The sequence below is a fragment of the Acanthopagrus latus genome, chromosome 5, assembly GCF_904848185.1.
Source record: "Acanthopagrus latus isolate v.2019 chromosome 5, fAcaLat1.1, whole genome shotgun sequence".
NCBI classification, from domain to species: Eukaryota; Metazoa; Chordata; class Actinopteri; order Spariformes; family Sparidae; genus Acanthopagrus; species Acanthopagrus latus.
This window is the reverse complement of record NC_051043.1, coordinates 12,686,422-12,705,831: the sequence shown is the minus strand read 5'-3', so window position 1 is coordinate 12,705,831 and position 19,410 is coordinate 12,686,422. Positions and strand designations below refer to the sequence as shown.

Below are 19,410 nucleotides of genomic sequence, written 5' to 3'. Positions count from 1 at the left end.
TCCCTCCCTTCCCATCTTGGAAGATCTGTACAACTGCAACCAGCATTGGACATGGAGGACTACGATGTTCGCTCGGCCGCCAGCATCCTGGCCTCAGTGAAGGAACAGGAGGCGCGTTTTGAGCAGCTGACCCGAGCCCTTGAAGAGGAGCGTCGCAACGTCACTCTGCAGTTAGAGCGCGCCAACCTGCCTCCCAACCCCCCTACCAGCCAACCGCTAGCATGGCAGCAGGTGGTGATGCAGGTAAATGATGCCAGCATGCTGGCAAACCCATCCCCAGCCATTTTCAACCGCCAACTTGCAAAACCATGTGTCTGCCCCCTGCCTACTTCTCTAAAGAGACCCTCTCCTGCTCCCTCCTTCCATCTGAGCAAGCTCATTCCACCGTCATGTTTGCTCACGGTCATTGCTTCTCATCATTGGTGAGACTCGATAATCTCTCTGTTCAATTTCTCTGTGATTTGGGACACTTGCTCACTTTGTCTGTACCCACTGTCCTGACTGTTGTGCAATAATCTACCCTGTGGTGACTCATCTTTAAAAGCAAGCTGATGAGATTCAACCTCTCATTCTGTCTTCCCTCGCCGCTTCCTTCTACGCGACTGCTTGCCATCCAATCCCATCTCCTTTCGCCCACTGGTCTTTGATATTGTCTGGTGGTGCTGCTGATTGGATGTGGCCTTTCGCCCAGCTCTGCCCGGCGTCTTGGGGACATTAGAGTCCTGGCCAGGGCTCCTGACAATGCTGGCCGACTCTGCAGGAGCAGGAAACGTAAGATGTACAAATGAGACAGCTGTAATCTCCTCAAAATGTCAGCAGTCACAACAGCTCATTGATTTACACACTTCAAACTGTTCGCTGCCACATTGACTGGAAGTTACAGTCAACACTTTCTCTGTTAATAACTACATAAAAAAATCATATAATATATGGATATTCTCAGACCTTTCTCCTGTTTTTACTCTTAGGTATGATCACTTCTGACTGACTGTACACAGACTGTATACGTTTCACTAATGAGAATGTGAAATCACAATTTGGCAATGCAGCACCTGTAGCACTTAGATACATCACCTTTAATCACTGTAAGGGAGGCAGTATTATTGATTGAGTAAGGCTTGCTGAGATTAACTGTTTTGCCCACATGTACCTGTAGTCGTATTTGCCTGCAGTCACATTTTGTTAAAAGTCAGAGTCAGTGTTCATTTCTAAAGGGCTTGCTGCCGGTGTGGCTTCATGTGGGGATAATGAGGAATATACAGGAAAAGTATAGAAAGGTGAAGCAAACTCCTCGTCCCCACCAGTAGGGTAATCTGCGTGTGTGTGTAAGAGACCGTGATACCCTCCTCATAAACTGGTCCATGATTTGATGGACAGCGCTTAACATGACAGGCAGTGAATTAACCTGCTTTCTCATGCTATCACTCACAGATCACACTCACAGGCTGCCCCACACCCGGGCTGTTTGCACATTGTGGAGCCAATTGGGCATGACGGGGTACCGCTCACGTAAAAACCCTGCCCTGTTTTACATCCAATGTCACTCGATCGCCAAGCAGTGGACCGTTCGCTTCATCCAAAACACCTATTAATGCCAAAGCAAATTGAATGCAGAGGTAGGAGGAGGTTGATCAGCGTCTGCTCTGGGGCAAATGGCACCTGAACGCTCGGCAGCACATGTGCTCGGCCTTGAGCCAGAAGGTGCTATGTCCTGTGTCCTGTGTGTGTGTGTTCGTGTGTGTGTGTGTGTGTGTGTGTGTGTACTGCACCTGGAGACTCACTCCTTCACATAATGAGGAGGTATGAGCGATGAGAAAAGCATCAGGTTGTTCTCTTTCTATCTCTCTCCTTCTTGCTCCCCCCCACACACTCACACTCGGTCCCCAGGCTGCATGATGGATTAAAATGGAGCATGGATCAGTAACTCAAGGTTCAGATTCTCAACCTCGGGGCCAGACTCAGCGGGGCCTTCCATTATTTAAAGTTAGGGTCAGAAAAGGAAAAGTGGACTGAGTGTGATTAATGAAATCAGATGCAAGTAGATGCTTAATGAGAGTGATAAGCCACTGATGCAGATAGTGATCCGCTTCACAGCACTCACCTCAGAACAGATTGGGTCCAAACACCAGCAGGAAGCAGACACTTTTATCTGCCTTCATCATTTGGATCAGTATTGTCAGCATTTTAACACGGGCACAGAGAGAGCACGCCCAGTGGGTAGCAAATAAACATGAAAATTATCTTCAGTTCCCAGAGATTGATGCAGATGACTTTACAGCACAGCGCTGTATGATTGGTCACTTCAAACACAGCTGTCAAATGCTCAAAAATACTTGTTTTTTCATCAATCTACAGCTCAGTTTGGTGAGGTTTAACATAGCAGGCTTTTCTATCCAGTGCAGTGTAGATGTTGAGTGAGGCATGGCCCTGGATGGCAGCCAAATGACTCAAATAAGTCATACAGTGATGGTTTGACAATGTTAAGTAGAAATCTAGCAGTCCTTTCCCCCTTTACATTTTAAGTCAAAGAGATTTGTAGCCTTCCTAAATGCTGAGTTTGGTTGCAAATCGTTCGGCTGATGTTCATGTTAAAGGTCCTATATTATGAAAAACACATTTTCTCTGCTATCTACATATATAAGCTGGTCCTCCCTGAGCCTACCAACTCCCAGAATGCAAACGATTCCTGCATGGTCTCTGCAGCCCACCCACTGGTAAAACGGCGCTCTTACAGGCTGTCCAGATTCAGCTCCTTTCGTTACGTAACAAAAGGAGTCATTTTCATAGGCTGGCCTCCTCTGGCCAGTGACAGGAGATATCCAAGAGGGGGGCGTTCATCCCCGACGTGAAGTTCGGTGTGTTCAACAGTAAGATAGCAGTGTTTCGCAATGTCGCTCATAGTACTCTGCCTATATTCTGTCCCAGCTACAGAACAACAGAAGAGACAGTGGTTGCGTTTAATTTTTAATGACAATGTGCCACTGCAGTTCGTGTTAGCTTGTTTGTGTGTGCTAACCACTTCACATCAGACTGCTTCAGTAATGAGGGTCAGTATAAAGCTGGCTTTGCCTCGACACTGACCCTCGTAAAAGGATCAGTCCCACCCATACAGGACCCAGCAGCTGCACCTGAGCCGCAGGTAAGTGTCACCATGTTTTGATAGTATTTACAGCCGCCTATGAGTATGGTGAAGTCAGCTGGAATTGGCTAACTAGTTATCTCTGCTTTGGTCCACTATGCAATGGCATTTGAAGCGAGTTTAATGTTAATAATATTACCAGGGAGCTTGGTTGTCACAGTGAAAAGTCTGGAAACGTGCAGACTGGAGACACATGGTTTACTGACTTTGAATGTTCATTATTTTTCATTTAGTGCAATTATCTGCTCAAAATTTTTATTCATCCAATAGTTGGTTGATGACTAAATACCTGCCAATTATTACTTTGCCATCAGCTTTAGATATACATAGTGTTTAGTGGTAAACATTGTCTGCTAAATATCTGCATGACAGCATTGTAATTGAAAGCCTTTTATCATGCTGAATTTAGAATTTGGCTCAGGAAACCACAGCTTCCAACCCTCTAAACTTTTCAGTGATTCAGTTTTATTGTCTATGCTTATGAACGATGCTGGATACGACTTGCTGTTTTTTAGGATTTATATTTGTGGAGTTAAAATGATCCCAAATCAGACAAACTCCAAGCCATGAGTCACCAAGTGACCAAGTCCAAGTCAAAGCGCTCGGCATGGAGTGAATACAACTAAATAGAAATGAACATTGTGGTTCACGAGTTTTAGATATCATCATGTTATATCTTGGCCTTACACAATGTCAACATATATATAATCATTTATTTTATATTGTACTGGCACAATGAATGTTGGAGAGGTTCTTGTAAACAGAACTGCCCTATTTTCCGAGGCCCTTAATTGAATTCTGACCCTCATTCACTTCAATATAACACTTCACGCCAAAGAAGAGAACTAGAGTGTTTACGCTGCGCTGTCCTGTGAGAAACATCAGAACAATGCTGTCAGACACTCCATTAGCTTTCCTGATGTAATTATCCGTAGAGATTCAGTGACACGGACCGGGGCGTCTTTGAATCTGCATCCATCGACAGCCACAACATGTGACCACTCACATGTTACTATCCTTTCTTCATTTGATGCCCTGTGGTAATTGATTTTTGCCTGAAGGAGCGTTATCACCAAGGCTCTGAAAGGTCAAGTGGTGCATGGTGACAGTTGTATGTGTGGGGAAAGGCAGACAGCACTCAGACATCCACGTCTGTTTGGAGCTGAGGGAGAAGGTGACCTCATTTCATATACACCAGACTCCTAATCTATCTAGCCATGGCCGCTGCCCAGCAGCACATGCACAGATCCCATCTCGCCAGCGCATACAATCGGCTGGCTTCATTGAAAAGGAAACTCAGGATAATTTATCGCACTGTGGATATCATTAAATGTTGGTGTTTGGTATTCAGATGCTATATTCAGCGGGGCTGCTAGCATTGCAGAGGCATATCATCCCCTTGTGCAAATGTTGTGGGAAGTTTTCAAAGGGTTGTGAGCTTTAGAGAGGGGGAACAGTGCAGCCTTTGATCTGTGCTGCTGTCTGTGGTGAAGATGTACAGGGCCTGCGATGGCACTACAGCACTCAACCAACAATCGCTCCAGCCGCCCTCCACCCACTTTCATCCCCATAGCCCCCACAAGCCTGTCTAAGAACAATGAACACAAAGGGCTGAGGGTGCTATAGCGACAGAAGATCTATCCCTCCACTGGCAGGGCCCGGGAGCCCCTGTACCCTCGTAAATCACCTGCCTAACAATGAGCCTTAGTTTACCCCCTCCCCTCTTCTACTTTCCCCTGTCTTCTTCTCTAACTGTGCCATCAGGAACCTTCTCTCCTCCCATAAACATCCTAATTATCTTGGTGTGAAAGTGCCTTCTTTGTTTATTTTTCGTATACCACACTGTTCCCGTACCCCCTCAGGCCACTTTCTCTTATATCATAGATTGGTGGTGCAGCCTACAGAAAATGTCACCGCACCACTTCCTCTCACAGTCATGATAAGTCAGTACAATCTAAAATCACACACATAATACACATAATGTTACAATCAGCAGAACTTAGTCTTTGAAGAGGGAGTAGGATCTTCAGTGTCCACTGAGGATAAACTTAGAGGAAAACTTCAGATCTTGGTTCATAATAATGTTCCAATTTTTTTTCAGTATCACAAGAAATATTGAAGCCTGACATATTTTTTGGCTTTGCAGAAGGCTGTATGCTGTCAAATAAAGAGATACAGATACAGATAGTAGCTTTGAGCTTTGTTTCTACTCAGTATGACATTTTTGAGAGGTATTTCTGTTCACATTTTTGCATGAGTGAATTTCAAAAGAAATATCTCCTTGTTACCTCTTGTCACTGGCTGAACATTTCTAATTTTTGAGTGGTTCCTTCCCTGATTGTTTCATCTGAATAATTATCAGTAGGTTGTTAAGATAGAATTATGTTATTTCATGAGAAACACTAGCCATAAACTGGTTGGAGATAAGATAAACAGTGTTCTTTTTCTAACCATCTCTCACCCTTTTGAAGTGTAAATGAGACAGACATTGCTGGAGTTCAGGCAGAAGAATGGATTGTTCAGTAATCTTAGGCATGTCAAGGCCCAAAGGGCTTAAAAGGCAATGCACTCCATTCACATATATAATAAATATATCAAACATTTATTTTTGAAAAGCCACTTGCTTCTTCCCACTACATTGCTTAAACCAAAGACAAAACATGCAGAGCGTGCCATCACTGTTCTAGGTTATCTTTTATCCACCCCACTTCAACATTAGGAGTCAAGTTTGAGGCAATGGCCCATGAGTCACACTGCTAACTGCTCAAGGTAGGGGGTAAGTCCTCTCTGTGTTTTAGCTCGGTACAGAGGCTGACATGGAAGGACAGGAATTTTTACTCAAGGCTGGGGCTGTGCATATTCTTCTGGTTCAGATGAACAGGGAAAAAGAGGTTTGAAGGGGAGGCAGCAGAGAAGCTTTTTGTGCCCTGAGCTATTTCTATTCCTCTGGGGCGGCTCAAACCTTCATCGTTCAAACCAGCCTCAGTGCTGGTGGACTTTAATGCCTGTCCTGGTGCACCTCCCTGTCATTTGATCACAATCCATTAAACCATTATGCACACTAAAAGCACTAACAGGGGTATCTGAAAACTGCTTCCATTTCCTTTAGCAGACATCCACTCTGTGTTCTCGCATAGGTGAACAAACAGGCTAAATATTTCTGAAGGGCACTGCCTCTGCCCGAAGGTCTCTGGACTGCATGGAAGTTTGCACATACTTGAAAATGACTGTGGTGGTCTAAACAGACTGTTGGGCTTGGCCGATACGTCCAGAGACTAAATTGTATCCCATGTGTTAAAAATAAAGCCCCTCTCCTTCACTGGACCCCAGTGCCACCTGAGGAATGTGACCTCACCCCTCCCACTGTCCAGCAGGATAACCAAACATGGCTGACCCCTTTCACCTGTAAAACATTTAATTGAAAACAGTTTTGGAACTTTGTAGTAGAGCTGGAAGTGTTCTTCAAAGCCTTGCTTTAATTATCCTCAAGAGTTTAACGGACTGGTGTGACATTTTTACTACATGACTTACAAGCACGTAAACGGCAATCAAATGAGGAACAGAAGCAGCACAGCAGACTCTTGTTTTGGGAAGTTTGAACAAGTACATTTGCACCTTACTGGACTTCCTTCAGACTACAAATGCCTTAATTGCAAAAGGGACTTTCACTTTCTCCCCACTGTGTTTTTTTAATGAAGGCAACAGTGTTTCCAAGTAAAGATAATCAGTTTCAGCTCAGCTCTTCACAGTATAAACTGCCAAACTTTGTTTGTCACATTATTGTTGCTCCGCAAATAAATGCAAACTGGCCCAGGGATCTAATGTTGATTAAAAAGCTGCAAATGGACATTTGTAAAGAGGTGTCTGGATGCCAGAGCTGCATCCTGGCAAAGCTTGCATTCACTCCATTTAAAAACACAGTTGTAGCTGGAAAATCAACTAATCGGTTGGTAAAGAATACCCTCAAGATAAACTAAGTAGTCGATGAATCATTTCAGAAAGAGTTTCTGTAACTCTCAGCTGGGTACTTTACCTGAAATTAGCCTAAAATCTCTGTTCTGTTTAATGCCAGCAGAAGCAAACCTCTTGGTATTTGCCAGTTCCAGTAAATACTCACTCTTCCTCCTGTGTGCATTGGAGGGTAAATGCAAATTCTGAGTGTGTGCAGCAGCAGCAGTCTACAGGTGTCACACCATCACATTATAGGAATTGAGTCAGAACCGAACATTCATCCACTGGCTTTGCACTTGAGCTGACTGAATATGAGTTCTGACTTCGCCTCAGGCTGAGGCCCACTACACTGCTGGGCAGACTATAAAAAGACTGAACATCACAGTCTGGAATTTGCAAACCTTTGCTGTTTTGTGGCACAGAATTGCCTACGCACTTTGTTTAAAAATCATGCAATTTGTCTCAGGATGAAGCCAGTAAAGACTAAGGGGCCCTCATTACATGTTGGCACATTTGAAAAGGGTGAAGTGGAATGGAAAAAGGTCTTGGTATGTGAACTGTCTCTCACGGAGTGTCTGAGAGTGATTCTTGTTTTGTTGAGGGTGATGGTAATAGCACAGGAATGTGTGAAAAGACGGGCACTAATCTTGACAGTCTTTCTCCAAGTGTCTCATTCAAGATCATCGGGTGTTGAATAAGGGCACACTAAACACACTTTTTTTTTTCTTTTTATGTTGCATTCATGGAAAAAGAATTGCACCTGAGCTTGAACAGTTTTTAGATGAGCCACAGATACAAATGCAGCTGAAACAGAGAGTTAAATAAAAGATACACTATTACATTGTTAATGGCTTCCCTGTCACTACACGAGCCTCATCAGCTGCCTTATCGGTACCATGCATGTTCAGTGCTCGACAGAGATGAAGGAGAAGCAAGATGTCTCACTCATCAGCTATTTCGATTATCGGCTCCAGAAAAAAAAGAAAATTCGAATTCAGAACGTTATTGATTAAAACCTTAAAGTTTGATTGTCGGATGTAACGGCTGGATCACCTGCCAAGAAACTGTGGATCATAAGCCAAGGTTTAACCATACTCTGAGGCATTTGAAAAATGGAAGTGTACCTCTTAAAAGAGGTAATATTTTAGTTAGCCAGCCCATCTGTCAACAATCTCAGAAAAGACAAGGAGAAGTTCTTGTGAAATTCACTGGAAACGTCAGTATTAGACCATGGAACAAATGACTAAACATGATCATTTAGAGATATACCCTTGAATAACCACTCCAGTCCAATTCCTGAGGGTATGTTTAACTGAAATTAAGAAAGTTTATGACTAGCAGCATGTCAGCCTCACACTGATTCAGATGCTGTTGTTTGTGCCTCATTCAGTGTCCCAATTATGCATGACAAGATAAAAAAGTGGAAGCCTAATCCAGTTACAGTTGCAGAACAAATATTGCTTTGCAATTACAGTATTGTCACATAAAAACAGAAAATGGAACCTTTTGATCTGAAGTGATGTCATTTAAACAGAGCTTTATTTCCCTAATTGAAGGGAAAATTGCCTTTTTGCAAGACAAAAGCCCCCAACAGATTGGACTGTAATCCTGTGCATCGCTGAGTAGGCATTTTTCAAGGGGAAAATAAAACATGATGGTAAGAGTCATTAGATAAGGGCTTTTTTTCGGAGCTATGCCATTGTTAGAATAAACAAGAGTCAGCCTGTGGTAGAGCAGATCATGGTCCTGCAGACTGTACATTATGTTTTTGTCAGCGCAGTTACACTGTGCAGCCATTGTCCTTAAGGATTTAGGGCAGGAAAGTCACTATTAGTTTTAAGAGCACTTTTTATGCACTTTTTGGCCGACCTGCTTTGTGTATAGTGCATATTTAGTTGAACTTACTTATTAAAGTTTGAAGGTGAAAAAGTGTTTCCCAAGAAATGTATTCTCGGCAGAGTGGAGAAAGCTTTTGAAGTGCTGTTTATTATTAGATGTCATTAAAGCCTCCTTTGAAACTGAAGATTATAAAAAACATTATTTTTTTTGTAATGAAATGCCATATATATTTTCCAACCGCTTGTCGTACCTCCCTTCGGTCTACTTTTGGTGTGTGCCTTTGCTCCTCTCTCCTTTTCTGTTTCTCCCTGCATCTGGCATCTCGAATGGAAGCGAAAAACACGATTTTAACAGATGCAGCTTCATCGGAGGTGTCTGGCTGTCAAAGCATGCCTTGTTGCTGAACATTAACCTTTCTACCATCTGTTTCACACCGTACATTCTGACAGAGTAAAGCTGACTTCAGGAGCTTTGATTACACCTCTTGGATTATTCATACACCTTGTACATTTATTTTACAAGGCCCAGGCGTAGGATGGCTAGACTTGAGAGAATATAGCTTTTGTCAGACAGTAGCAGGTATTCCTGGAAACAATATACAGTATATCATCACTATTATATCATCTATTATATTAATGTGATGTTGAACACAATCCAGTTGGAACCATTTGGACATTTCTAGAACAGCATTCTTATTAATGATCCTAATGATAAGTGGGTTCTACGTGTCTGTATATGCAACTTGGTTCTGGGGTCCATTTGTCAATGGGCTTGGTCCAAACTGAGATATCTCAACCATCTCAACCATAGATGATAGAGTCGGACATGACATTTTGTGCGGACCATTCTTGACCAGCACACCCTCTGACAACCACCCAAAGACATACTGGTTGCATAGTGGATGAGCACCACTCACGGGCCGACTGCTCTGGGATTCCAAACTGGACCAGCGTGATGGCTCGTTTGGAAACGTTTTTTTTCACTGAAATGAACTGATGAGAAATAAACCACACAGTTGTTGAATCTGTCTTCATTTGATCTCAATAGTGTTTAGCTTTTTACAGTTTTTAGGAGTTTCCAGAGGCAACAAGACCTGATTTGCATATGTTAGGGTAGACCTCAACTTTATGCAAATGAGGAGTGGGAAACGCTCTCGAAACGTGATGTGACACTCCCAGAATGTATTGCAGGGCCGCTTACACAGACATCCCTACATCTTCCCACTACATCTTTTAGAATAGATGGTATATTAACTGGTGAAAATAATCCTTAAAACAATAATTACTACTTTAAATTCTAAAATGGACACAGGCAAAACACACATGCACAGATTTATGAAGAAAATAATAAATAATAAAAAGAGCAATGCTTCCTCTCTAATCCGCTCCCGTGAGTATTCCAAAGCACTTCATGGATTTTTAAACAGGGTTATGAAACTCACTCAGTCCTTAAATGGCTTAAATGGAATGTAATATTGCATATCACATAAGAGAAAGAAATGCACTGCAATTGAAGTTACGTGAATATTTTTTTTCTTTTGGTTGGCTATGTTGGTTGGCTGAATTTGTAATGGTATTGTTGAAAGTAAATAGATCTAAACATAATGGTGCATGGTTGGCCAGGTCTTTCATTTAGAGCAAATGGGGCAGTAACATTCAGGGAGATGAAATACCAGGCTTGTGGAATGCAAAACCTCAGCCATTTCCCCTCCATTTGGGATTTCTCCTTTCTCTCCCCTCACTTTTTTTTAGTCCAGTCATTCTTTTTCTCTCCTCTGTAAGTCCAGACGTCTCTCAAAGTTGTCTTTCTTAGCTAAGCTTCCATCGGCGTTATTAGATTAACATTCCTCCTCGGCCTTGGTCACAGTCATAGATATTTCAATGTGAATTCTTTCACGTACGTCCCACCCCTCCCTTATATCAAGTGCAGCGAGAGGAACGGGACAAAGAGGCAGAGAAAAAGGAGCTGTGTGTGCATGTGTGTGTGCAGGGTGTAAAAATTTGCAGAGTACCGGGTGCCTTAGCCTCAAAAGGGGCAACTTTTGTTTTGTGTGTGAACCCCTGTCTCCCCCCCCACATTTTCTCTTTTTCCTCGTCTAGGCCAACAAGGGGGAGGGGTCGATGAGTTGACAGACAGACGCAGCTTGAGTGTATAGAGGGAGCTGGTCCCACCCCAGTTAGATGCCAGACATAGACCCAATGAGAGAGAGAGAGAAAGAGAGGGAGAGTGAGAGAAGGGGAGCTGCTACTCTTCCAGCTCCTGCTGCCTGTCTGGGAACCCTCCTTTCTATTAAAACACCTCCTCTTTCCCCCTTTTCTCTCAGCCCTGGAGGTTTTTGTTCTCTCTCTGGCTAACTTTTTTTTTTTCTGTTGACTGAGTGTGTGCGCGCACGAATGCACACAGTTCAGTTCAGCTCCATTCCTTTTTCTTGCATTCCTGTTTGCGTCAGAGAGGGGGGGAATTCTGCAGGAGCAACGGCTCCCCGTGCCCTTCATCTCTCTCCAGTCCCTACATACATAAAGCATCCCGGCAAAGGAGAAATCCCTTTTTTTTTCAGCTGTGTCAAACCAGCCTGGGCTAGCCAGAATCACACTGGATGTTGGGTTATTTTACTTCCAAAATAAAAGCGTTACGGCACCGCTCATCGTCGTCAGTCATTCTTACTTAATGACCAATAAAAGAAATACAAGCTTTCTGCTCGAAATGATGAGATAGGTCGTGAATCCAAATCCCTAATTCAGATTAATTACCACAATTAAGTACAGCAAAAGACATTAAGGTCAGAAATTACTCTTGTTCTTGAAAAAATAATATGCAAATTCTACTTTATTTGAGGTGCATGTGTGTCTTTAGATCTCCAACATGGCCCACAGGTACATTGTGAGCAAGCTGGGCTTATAGGCCTGAAGTTATCAATGACTCTGACTCTGTTATTTTTTATATTCATGAATAAGCTTTCCATATAAAACACTCTAACAAGAAGAGAAAATGCACTAAACATTTGTAAGGAGCAAGATCTCTTGTCCAGTGCCAAATCTGAAATGTAATGTTAGGCCATGGGCCAAAAGCAAACACCGATGGTAATGTACTGTCAAGAAACAAAATAATACTAGACTGACCTCACTGTGTCACTGCTCTCATATAATTAAATTAAATTAAGTAGTGGCCTACATATTTACGATTCAAGAATAAAACAGCGCACAAATATTATCATATTACATTTATTTATATAATAATTTAAAGAATGAAATTTCCTTCTAGATTCGTCCAGCAGTCCACCTAAAAGAGACCCTTTAATTAGAGATGACTGTATGTGTGGCTACAGAAAATGCTCTATTAACATCTGTTAATAGGTAGATGTAGCTTTCTTTGCTCAGTCAGTCTGTAGGACATGGTTAGATTTGAGACCCGTTCTAAAGACACTGAAAGTAATAGTAATACCTTATTGAACCATTTTCTCTTGTAACAAACAGGATACTGTATATCTAATCTCATCTTTATATAATCTTTATTTTATTTAACCATACTCCTTGATTGACTGATTGATATATGAACAACAAACACACTTCAACGTTTGTCTTCTTTAGCGTTTGGTAGTGTCCAGCACATGTGCAATCCGATTAGCTGTCTCTCTGCGACCGTGCGCGAGCACTCGCGCTATTATTTTGAAAGGCTCGCCCTCGCGCTTCCTGTGCGTCCCCGTCTAAGTGCGCGCGGCTGCACTCAGCTGGGTAGAGGATGGCTGCCTGCGTCTGAGCCTCAGCCTCTGCGCTCACAGAGGGGAAACTCAACGTAAATAGACCAGGGAAACGTGAGGCGACGAGAGGAGGAGAGGAGAGAAAGGAGAACTTTCCCGACAGGAGGAAACAGTTGTCACACGTTTCACCGGGAGGTTTTGCTTTTGTCGGGATCGAAAGGAGGGGATTTTTTTTTTTTTGGACCATGCCTGCTGAAGTGAAACAGGTTAGTGTTGCTGTGTCTGCCGGTCTCCTCTCTCTCCCCTCTCATCGTGTCTCCAGCCTCTCTGACTCTTCTTGTCTTTCTCCTTCTCATAGCTGATCACTCATTGTTTGCGTTTTGTTGCATGCCTATCATTTTTACCCAGGAGCATCGCTCTTCGCGTCTTTTATGTGGCTGTTTCAACCAGTTGTATTACATGAGAGCCGAGATTCTCAGATTTATCGATGTCCTTCAGGAGGATACGTGTGTGAGTGTGTTTCTATGGATGTGTAGTCTGTGTGCACGTGTGTATGTGGTATGCATGCATGTGTACAGATTACTGCATTACATCAGTTCCAGTAAGTAAAGACGATGTCCTTACACTAGTTAGGGACATTTCAAGTTGTAAATACTCTTGACCATGATCTGTTGGTCCTGTGTGTGTGTGTGTGTGTGTGTGTGTGTGTGTGTCACACTTTGCAGTAAAGCAGTGCTGTGACTTATGAGTTCCCTGACACATTGATGGGCTCAGCCATGTCAGTACCACCTATGGAATGACTGCTGTGATCATGGGACAAGCAGTGAAGTATTGAAAGTTTGTCCCTGATCATCGCCTGCGAGGCTCTGAATGAGCCCGGGCCAGGATTTATAGCCTACGGGCTGTAGTGCCAATTGTGTGAGAGACATGGCATTAAAGCCTTTTGTCTTTTCACTTGCACAGATACCGTAGGAATGTGCTTTTGTTAGCTTGCTTGCGAGTGTGTTACTGTGTGTGTGTGTGTGTGTGTGTGTGTGTGTGTGTGTGTGTGTGTGTGTGTACCAGGGCATGATGTGCATACATTATTGGAAGTGTTCCCTGCGTTTGAAGCGCATCCACAGACAGCCTACGCCGTCACAACGCTCTTTTCCCCCGCTGAGCTTGGCAGCGCTCAGATGCTCAAAAAAAAAAAAAGAAGCAAGACAGACATCCAAAAAAAAAGCGAAAGCAGAGGGAAAAAAATTCTGATTGAATAAGGTCAACTTCTCATCAGCGCGGCTCTCCTCCGCTGGGCTGAGAGGGGTGGAGTTACCAAACCCCTGTCTGGCGGAGAAAAACATTCTGTCAGCTCTCCACGCCGCTCTGATAATAATACATTAACAGTTGCCCCTGTGGATGAGTGCCACGAGATAACTGAAGGAGCTGTTTTTCTCCCTCACACACTCTTTGTTCTTTCCATGCCTTGTTTTCGATAAGTTTGAAGGCTGTACTCTGCCAGCCGGTGGATCAGAAGCAGGGCAAAAGGTGCCTGTTGGAATCCCAGCTTGGATTATGTGAATGGGTTGAAATGCATGTCAACAGCCTGAGAGTAGGTCCTCCCCAGATGCATCCCAAAATGGTTTGGAGAGGTGCAGAATGTCTCCCTGCGTCCGTGACCCCCGTAAGACTGAGATACTTGGCATACTTAAGTGTAGGCTGGCATCGTGGGGTGACCTTTTCAACTCATCTGGACATTCCTCAGCTTTAGAGCACCTGCTTGTGCGGTGCGGTCAGGAAAAGGGGGGTGAAATGTGTCCAAGTCACACTTAAGCCATAAATGGATCGATTTCATTGTCCATGTTGTTGTTTTGGTTGTTCATTCATCCTGCGTTTACTCAGTAATTGCTGTCGAGCTGTTTGGAGCAGGAGTTGAACCTCTCTGAACCTCTTCAAGCTGCCACTTTTAGCACTGATGTTCTGTGCTCTACTCTATATGTCCCTAACGGTGTCCAATAGTTCCAAACAAGTTTATACACTTTTGGTATTTAGATAGCCCGGGGAGATGAGAGAGATGCTGATCTGCCTTGACCTCATCTTAATGCTGCAGCAGAGCTTATAGTAAATGAGTTTTAGCCCACTGAAGATTACTGCATAGCCCTCAATTAGTGGGGGTGCCTGCACCAGACCATGTCTGAGTTAAATATAAACTGCCCTCTATTTTAGAACTTTACACCAGCAGGGTAGCGCCCAAATCCTCTGAATTTAGTTGCAGAGGTCGTAGCGTCTTCTAGCTCATGAAAAATACAAGAACAGATTTGTCGTGAAGGAGAAAGGAAAACATCATGAATAATCCAATAGTCATCATCTTGCCAAGGTCTATCAAAAAAACTGACTTAACTTCTCCGCAAGCTAGAAGGACCTGTCTGAATAGCAAAATAATTCATCAGTGATTCAACTTAAGACTAAAGGAGGTCTTGTCTTCAGACTGCAGGTTACTGCCAGATTCCCGACAGCTCGCGGGGCTGCAGCTTCTGAGCGGTCCCACCTCTCTAATGCTGTTTGATTTCTCACCGAAATTAAAAATCCATCAAACTTTTCTCCATCTTCTTTTCTTCTGGGCTGTTTTTGTGTGACGGCTCGACCGTCCTTTTGCACACTCTCTTCTATTCCTTTCCTCAGGCTCCTGTTTTGTGACTGCAGAAGATGTCGTGCAGATCAATATTTGAAGACATGTGGAGCATGAGGAGTGGTATTGCTTGGAGAGCGGAGGTTATACAAGAATAATGCCAGTGACCGGAAACATATGATGGGTCAATAGCTGTGGAGAAACCAATAATGCAAGGGGCAGTTACCAGGGGGCTGGGTGCAGGATGGGGTGGGGGTTGGACTCAAGAGTGCCTGTTGTGTTTTTAAGGCGAGAGGGTATGATCACATGGTGGTAAGTGCCTGGTGACTGGTGATACCAGATGGCCTTCCCACCACACAGTCTGGCCATACTCCTCATGTTTCTCATACCTTTCACATGGCTGCTCTTATCACATGACCCGTGACACAACATAGTTTGACATGTTACAGTATCGTGCACCCCGCCCACCATCCATCCAAGAGCTGCCCGTTTACGATCCTCCCCACCTACGCCTGTTGTTTTTGAGTAACTTGAACTGAATTTACATGTGAACAGCTGAGGCCATATATGTTACTCCACATGGTAACCACCCCTCTGCCATCCACATGGCACACCATGTATGTGCCCCTCAGGCAAGCAATAAGTGCTCAATATTATACTTTGCATATGCCAATCCAAAGTGCTAAACAAAAGATGTATTTGAGTGTTATTATCTTGGGATCATAAATTGACGTCATTTTATTGTATCCGTTAATGTCCTCTGAAGGCGCGTTAACAAGATATGCCAATAATTTTCTGGCACAGCTTCTCGTATTGAAAATCAAATGTTTTCGAATTATTGGCCAGATAAGGGTATATAAATACATATCTTTGATTTCCTTAAACAGTGCTATGCTTATAAAAACTGTGCTACACTTACTATTATATTGTTATTGACAGTTTGGTTTAAAGGCTCTTGATGCAACAGTAAATTGTAAACAGACTTGCATTGATATAGTGTTTTTCTAATTCATCACTCTCTCACACAGTGATTGAACGGCCATTGTTAGCAATTTGGGGTTCAGGATTTTGTCCAAGAACACTTTGATGTTCAGGTTGGGGTATCGAGCAAGCATTGAACCATTATTGAATCCTGAGCCACTGCTGCCCCACAACACAACACCGCACCAGACATCCCATCCAATAAATGTGTTATAACTAACACTTAACTACACACTGTCCTACCTGACCCCAGCAACCACTAGACTTTGCTATGTGTAGTTATATACATACATGTATGACATATAAACACACTCTCATGTATTTGGCGTCTACTTTGTGGTTGTGTTCTCTGGAGCCTTCGTGGTCTGTGCCACTCAACCCTTGGCACTGCAGATCTCCCCTCTTCCCCCTGCCTTGGCTCCCCCTCTCTCTGTCCTAACCCATTTGGCTGGCTGACAGTGTGACCGATGCAGGCCGGCACTCGCTCACTCACTGTCTGACCACTGGCGAGGAGCATAATGCTCTCTCAGCTTTCATCATCACGCTGATGAAATTAAAAAAGGTGAGTGGCAGTAAATTGAAATGGTGGGGGGGGATGCTCGAGATGGATGCTCTCATACTGCTATGTTTGGAAACGGCACTGGGGAGAAGAAGCATTGCATTAATGAGATGGCAGCTTATTATCTCGCTAGAGCTGCCGTTGTTTTTTTGTTCTGTTTTTTTTTTTTTTTACCTATTCAGCTCTTCAGCATGCCTCTTATCTGAAATGTGTGCAGGGTGCATATGGGGAGAATTTTGTGTTCTCATATGTATTTAATGCACATCTTTGAAAACATTACATTGTGCGTTCCCCTGGTTTACATTTGGTTTAATGAACTCCCAATCACTTCCTAATGACTACTTGGCTGATTGAGAGTTTTTTGTGCTTTCCCTGCTGCCAAATACATTAAATCCTCCAGAGGGGAGGTGTAGACACCGTGTCAGCCCACTCTCTTCCTTTCACACACACACACACACACACACACACACACACACACACACACACACACACACACACCGGAGGCTACACAGGAACATCAATTGGATCCCCGGCTTATTTACTCAGTGTTTGTCTGCAGGCTACAGACAGGGTAGCCCTGTTTATAGGTGAGTGGGATTCATGGTTTCCCTGAGTGTGTCCAATAAACACCTTTCTATCTGTGCTGCTGGAAGCCAGCAACAAGAGCCATGTTTTCGATCGGGTAGATAAGAAAGCCACTTGCCGCAGAGAAAGCAGAAGAGGCTCAGTCAGACCGTGGGCTGACCAGAAAGCAACAACTCATTACACGTAAAGTCATGCCTGTAGGCAAATTAGGGCCGTGTTTATTGTAGTGACACTATTTCCATGATAATCTCATATCTTAATGGTGGTGTGATTACATAATGGCAACAGTTTGGTTATTACACAACCTGATGCTCCAGTTTAAGAGATAAAAACACCACTCTGCTGTTAGGATTAAACCATGATCACTCAGGTCTGATATCAGTGATGCTGCCAAGGTTCATAGTGATGATGTTGATGGTTATCATTGAGTTATTGAACAGATTAAAATCAGTTTGGTAGCTTTGTGAAGAAAACTATTTTCCACTTGGTGTCCCAGTGTGCTGTCAGAATGACCAGTGTGCTTGTGCGCATGTATGTGTATGTGCAAATTTTCCAATGCAGGCGCTTGTGTTTGTGTGTGCGTTTGCATGTGTCACCGCTATAATTGGCTTTCCTGCAGGGACTGTGGTTAAAGTTGCAGATTTGACAGTTCTTTGGGCAGCACCCGGTGAGCTTTAGAGCCTGTGATTGATGACACCAAGGGCTGCAAACTCCCCTTTTCCCAGCATCTGTACGATAGAAAAACAGCTCGCTACGTGAGTGCTGATGTCTAGAAGTCCTGTGGCTGAAACTGATCCTAATTGACAACCAGACTGGTCCTTAAATGTCTCAGTATGATGTTGACAGTAAAGATTTAATTTCCGCTAGGTGAAGGAAACAATCGTTCAAGTGTATTTGATGGACTACAGGAACATAAACAGTACTCAATATAGCTCGTAAGAGTAGTTGATTTATTGATATGATCCATGCTATTTCTCTTGAGTGCAAGGTCCATGAAGACAATATAGGGGAAGTTTTTCCTCGATTCCTTCCTTCCTCTTCCCTCTCTTGGGCTCCATCTCTGTTGCCACGCTCCATGCTGGGAACACTGCTGCCACCAGACCTTCAATTGGAGAGGGGTCTGGCTCTGGGGCCTTTTCAAAAGAACTGGGGCTTCTTTGACAGATATGTATAGTCCATATAGGCTCCACCCCCACCATCCTGCAGCTGGGGACCTCTTAGAGGGGCCCTGAGGGGGAAGGTCAAAGTCCTCATAAAGCTTCCCTCAACCAGAAACGCAGGAACAAACGCCTCCCTCCTTCTCCCTTTCTCTTTTTAACCCCTCCTGTACCTTCCATATTGTGCGAGGCGGTACATGCAGTGTGGTCGTGGGGGCTGGGAGAGCAAGAGATGGCTCAGGCTCCTCTTTTGCATGTTTAGTCTGGAACTTTCTTTTGAGGGATTAGCCCACTTCCTGCCTCTGGGCTGGCTGCTGGAAGTAGTCGGGATGCTGCGGAAAGCATCGATCCTCCATCATCGTACCATCTGTCTCAAGCTGCCTTTTGGGATTAATCATTCCCTCTGACAGCTCTCTAGTAGGGCTCTATCAGTGCCGGCTGACCATTCAGATTACACTGACATGTGATGGTGCGGGGGAGCTTTTACAAGGCTTCTCTGATTCATTTAGTTAAACTGCTGTACGGAGTCATCACAGTTGTAGGTTTTTTGAAAATCAATTGAAGCCATGACGCGTTTTTTTTTTTTTTCTTCTAGCTATGAACAGTAAGAATGAAGAAAATTCATTCAGTAAATCCACATGTTTTATTGATTATCCTATGTTACACTTGGCTGTCTAAATGTTGCCAATTTTGTGCCTCTGGAGTAATGACAGGTTGGATGAGGCATACACCTGTGACCAGCTGTGCACGTCAATCTGTGTTCATATGTAACACATCTGTTGGCAGCGTTCAACTGTAAACAGGTGTGTAACTGTATACATAAATGTCAAACTGATCACATTGACTGCTGCTAATCCTGACTCACATCTGAAGAGATGCCTCCGTGGAGTATATATT

The 19,410-nt window shown here is 43.6% G+C and overlaps 1 protein-coding gene across 13 annotated transcripts in view; it reads left to right on the top strand.

Annotated features, from left to right (window-relative positions):
• arvcfb (ARVCF delta catenin family member b) overlaps window positions 1-19,410 on the top strand; it is a 214,569-nt gene that overhangs the window by 88,838 nt on the left and 106,321 nt on the right. For 9 of the 13 annotated variants that reach the window (XM_037097261.1, XM_037097262.1, XM_037097254.1 and 6 more), the window contains one exon: window positions 24-243. The exons of 3 other annotated variants lie outside the window; for them this stretch is intronic. In XM_037097261.1, coding sequence (XP_036953156.1) covers window positions 52-243 — 192 coding nt within the window. In that variant the 5' untranslated portion in view covers window positions 24-51. Of the gene's footprint in view, window positions 1-23; window positions 244-12,652; window positions 12,893-19,410 lie in introns of those variants that run through there. One more of the 13 variants, XM_037097264.1, reaches the window with a different exon arrangement.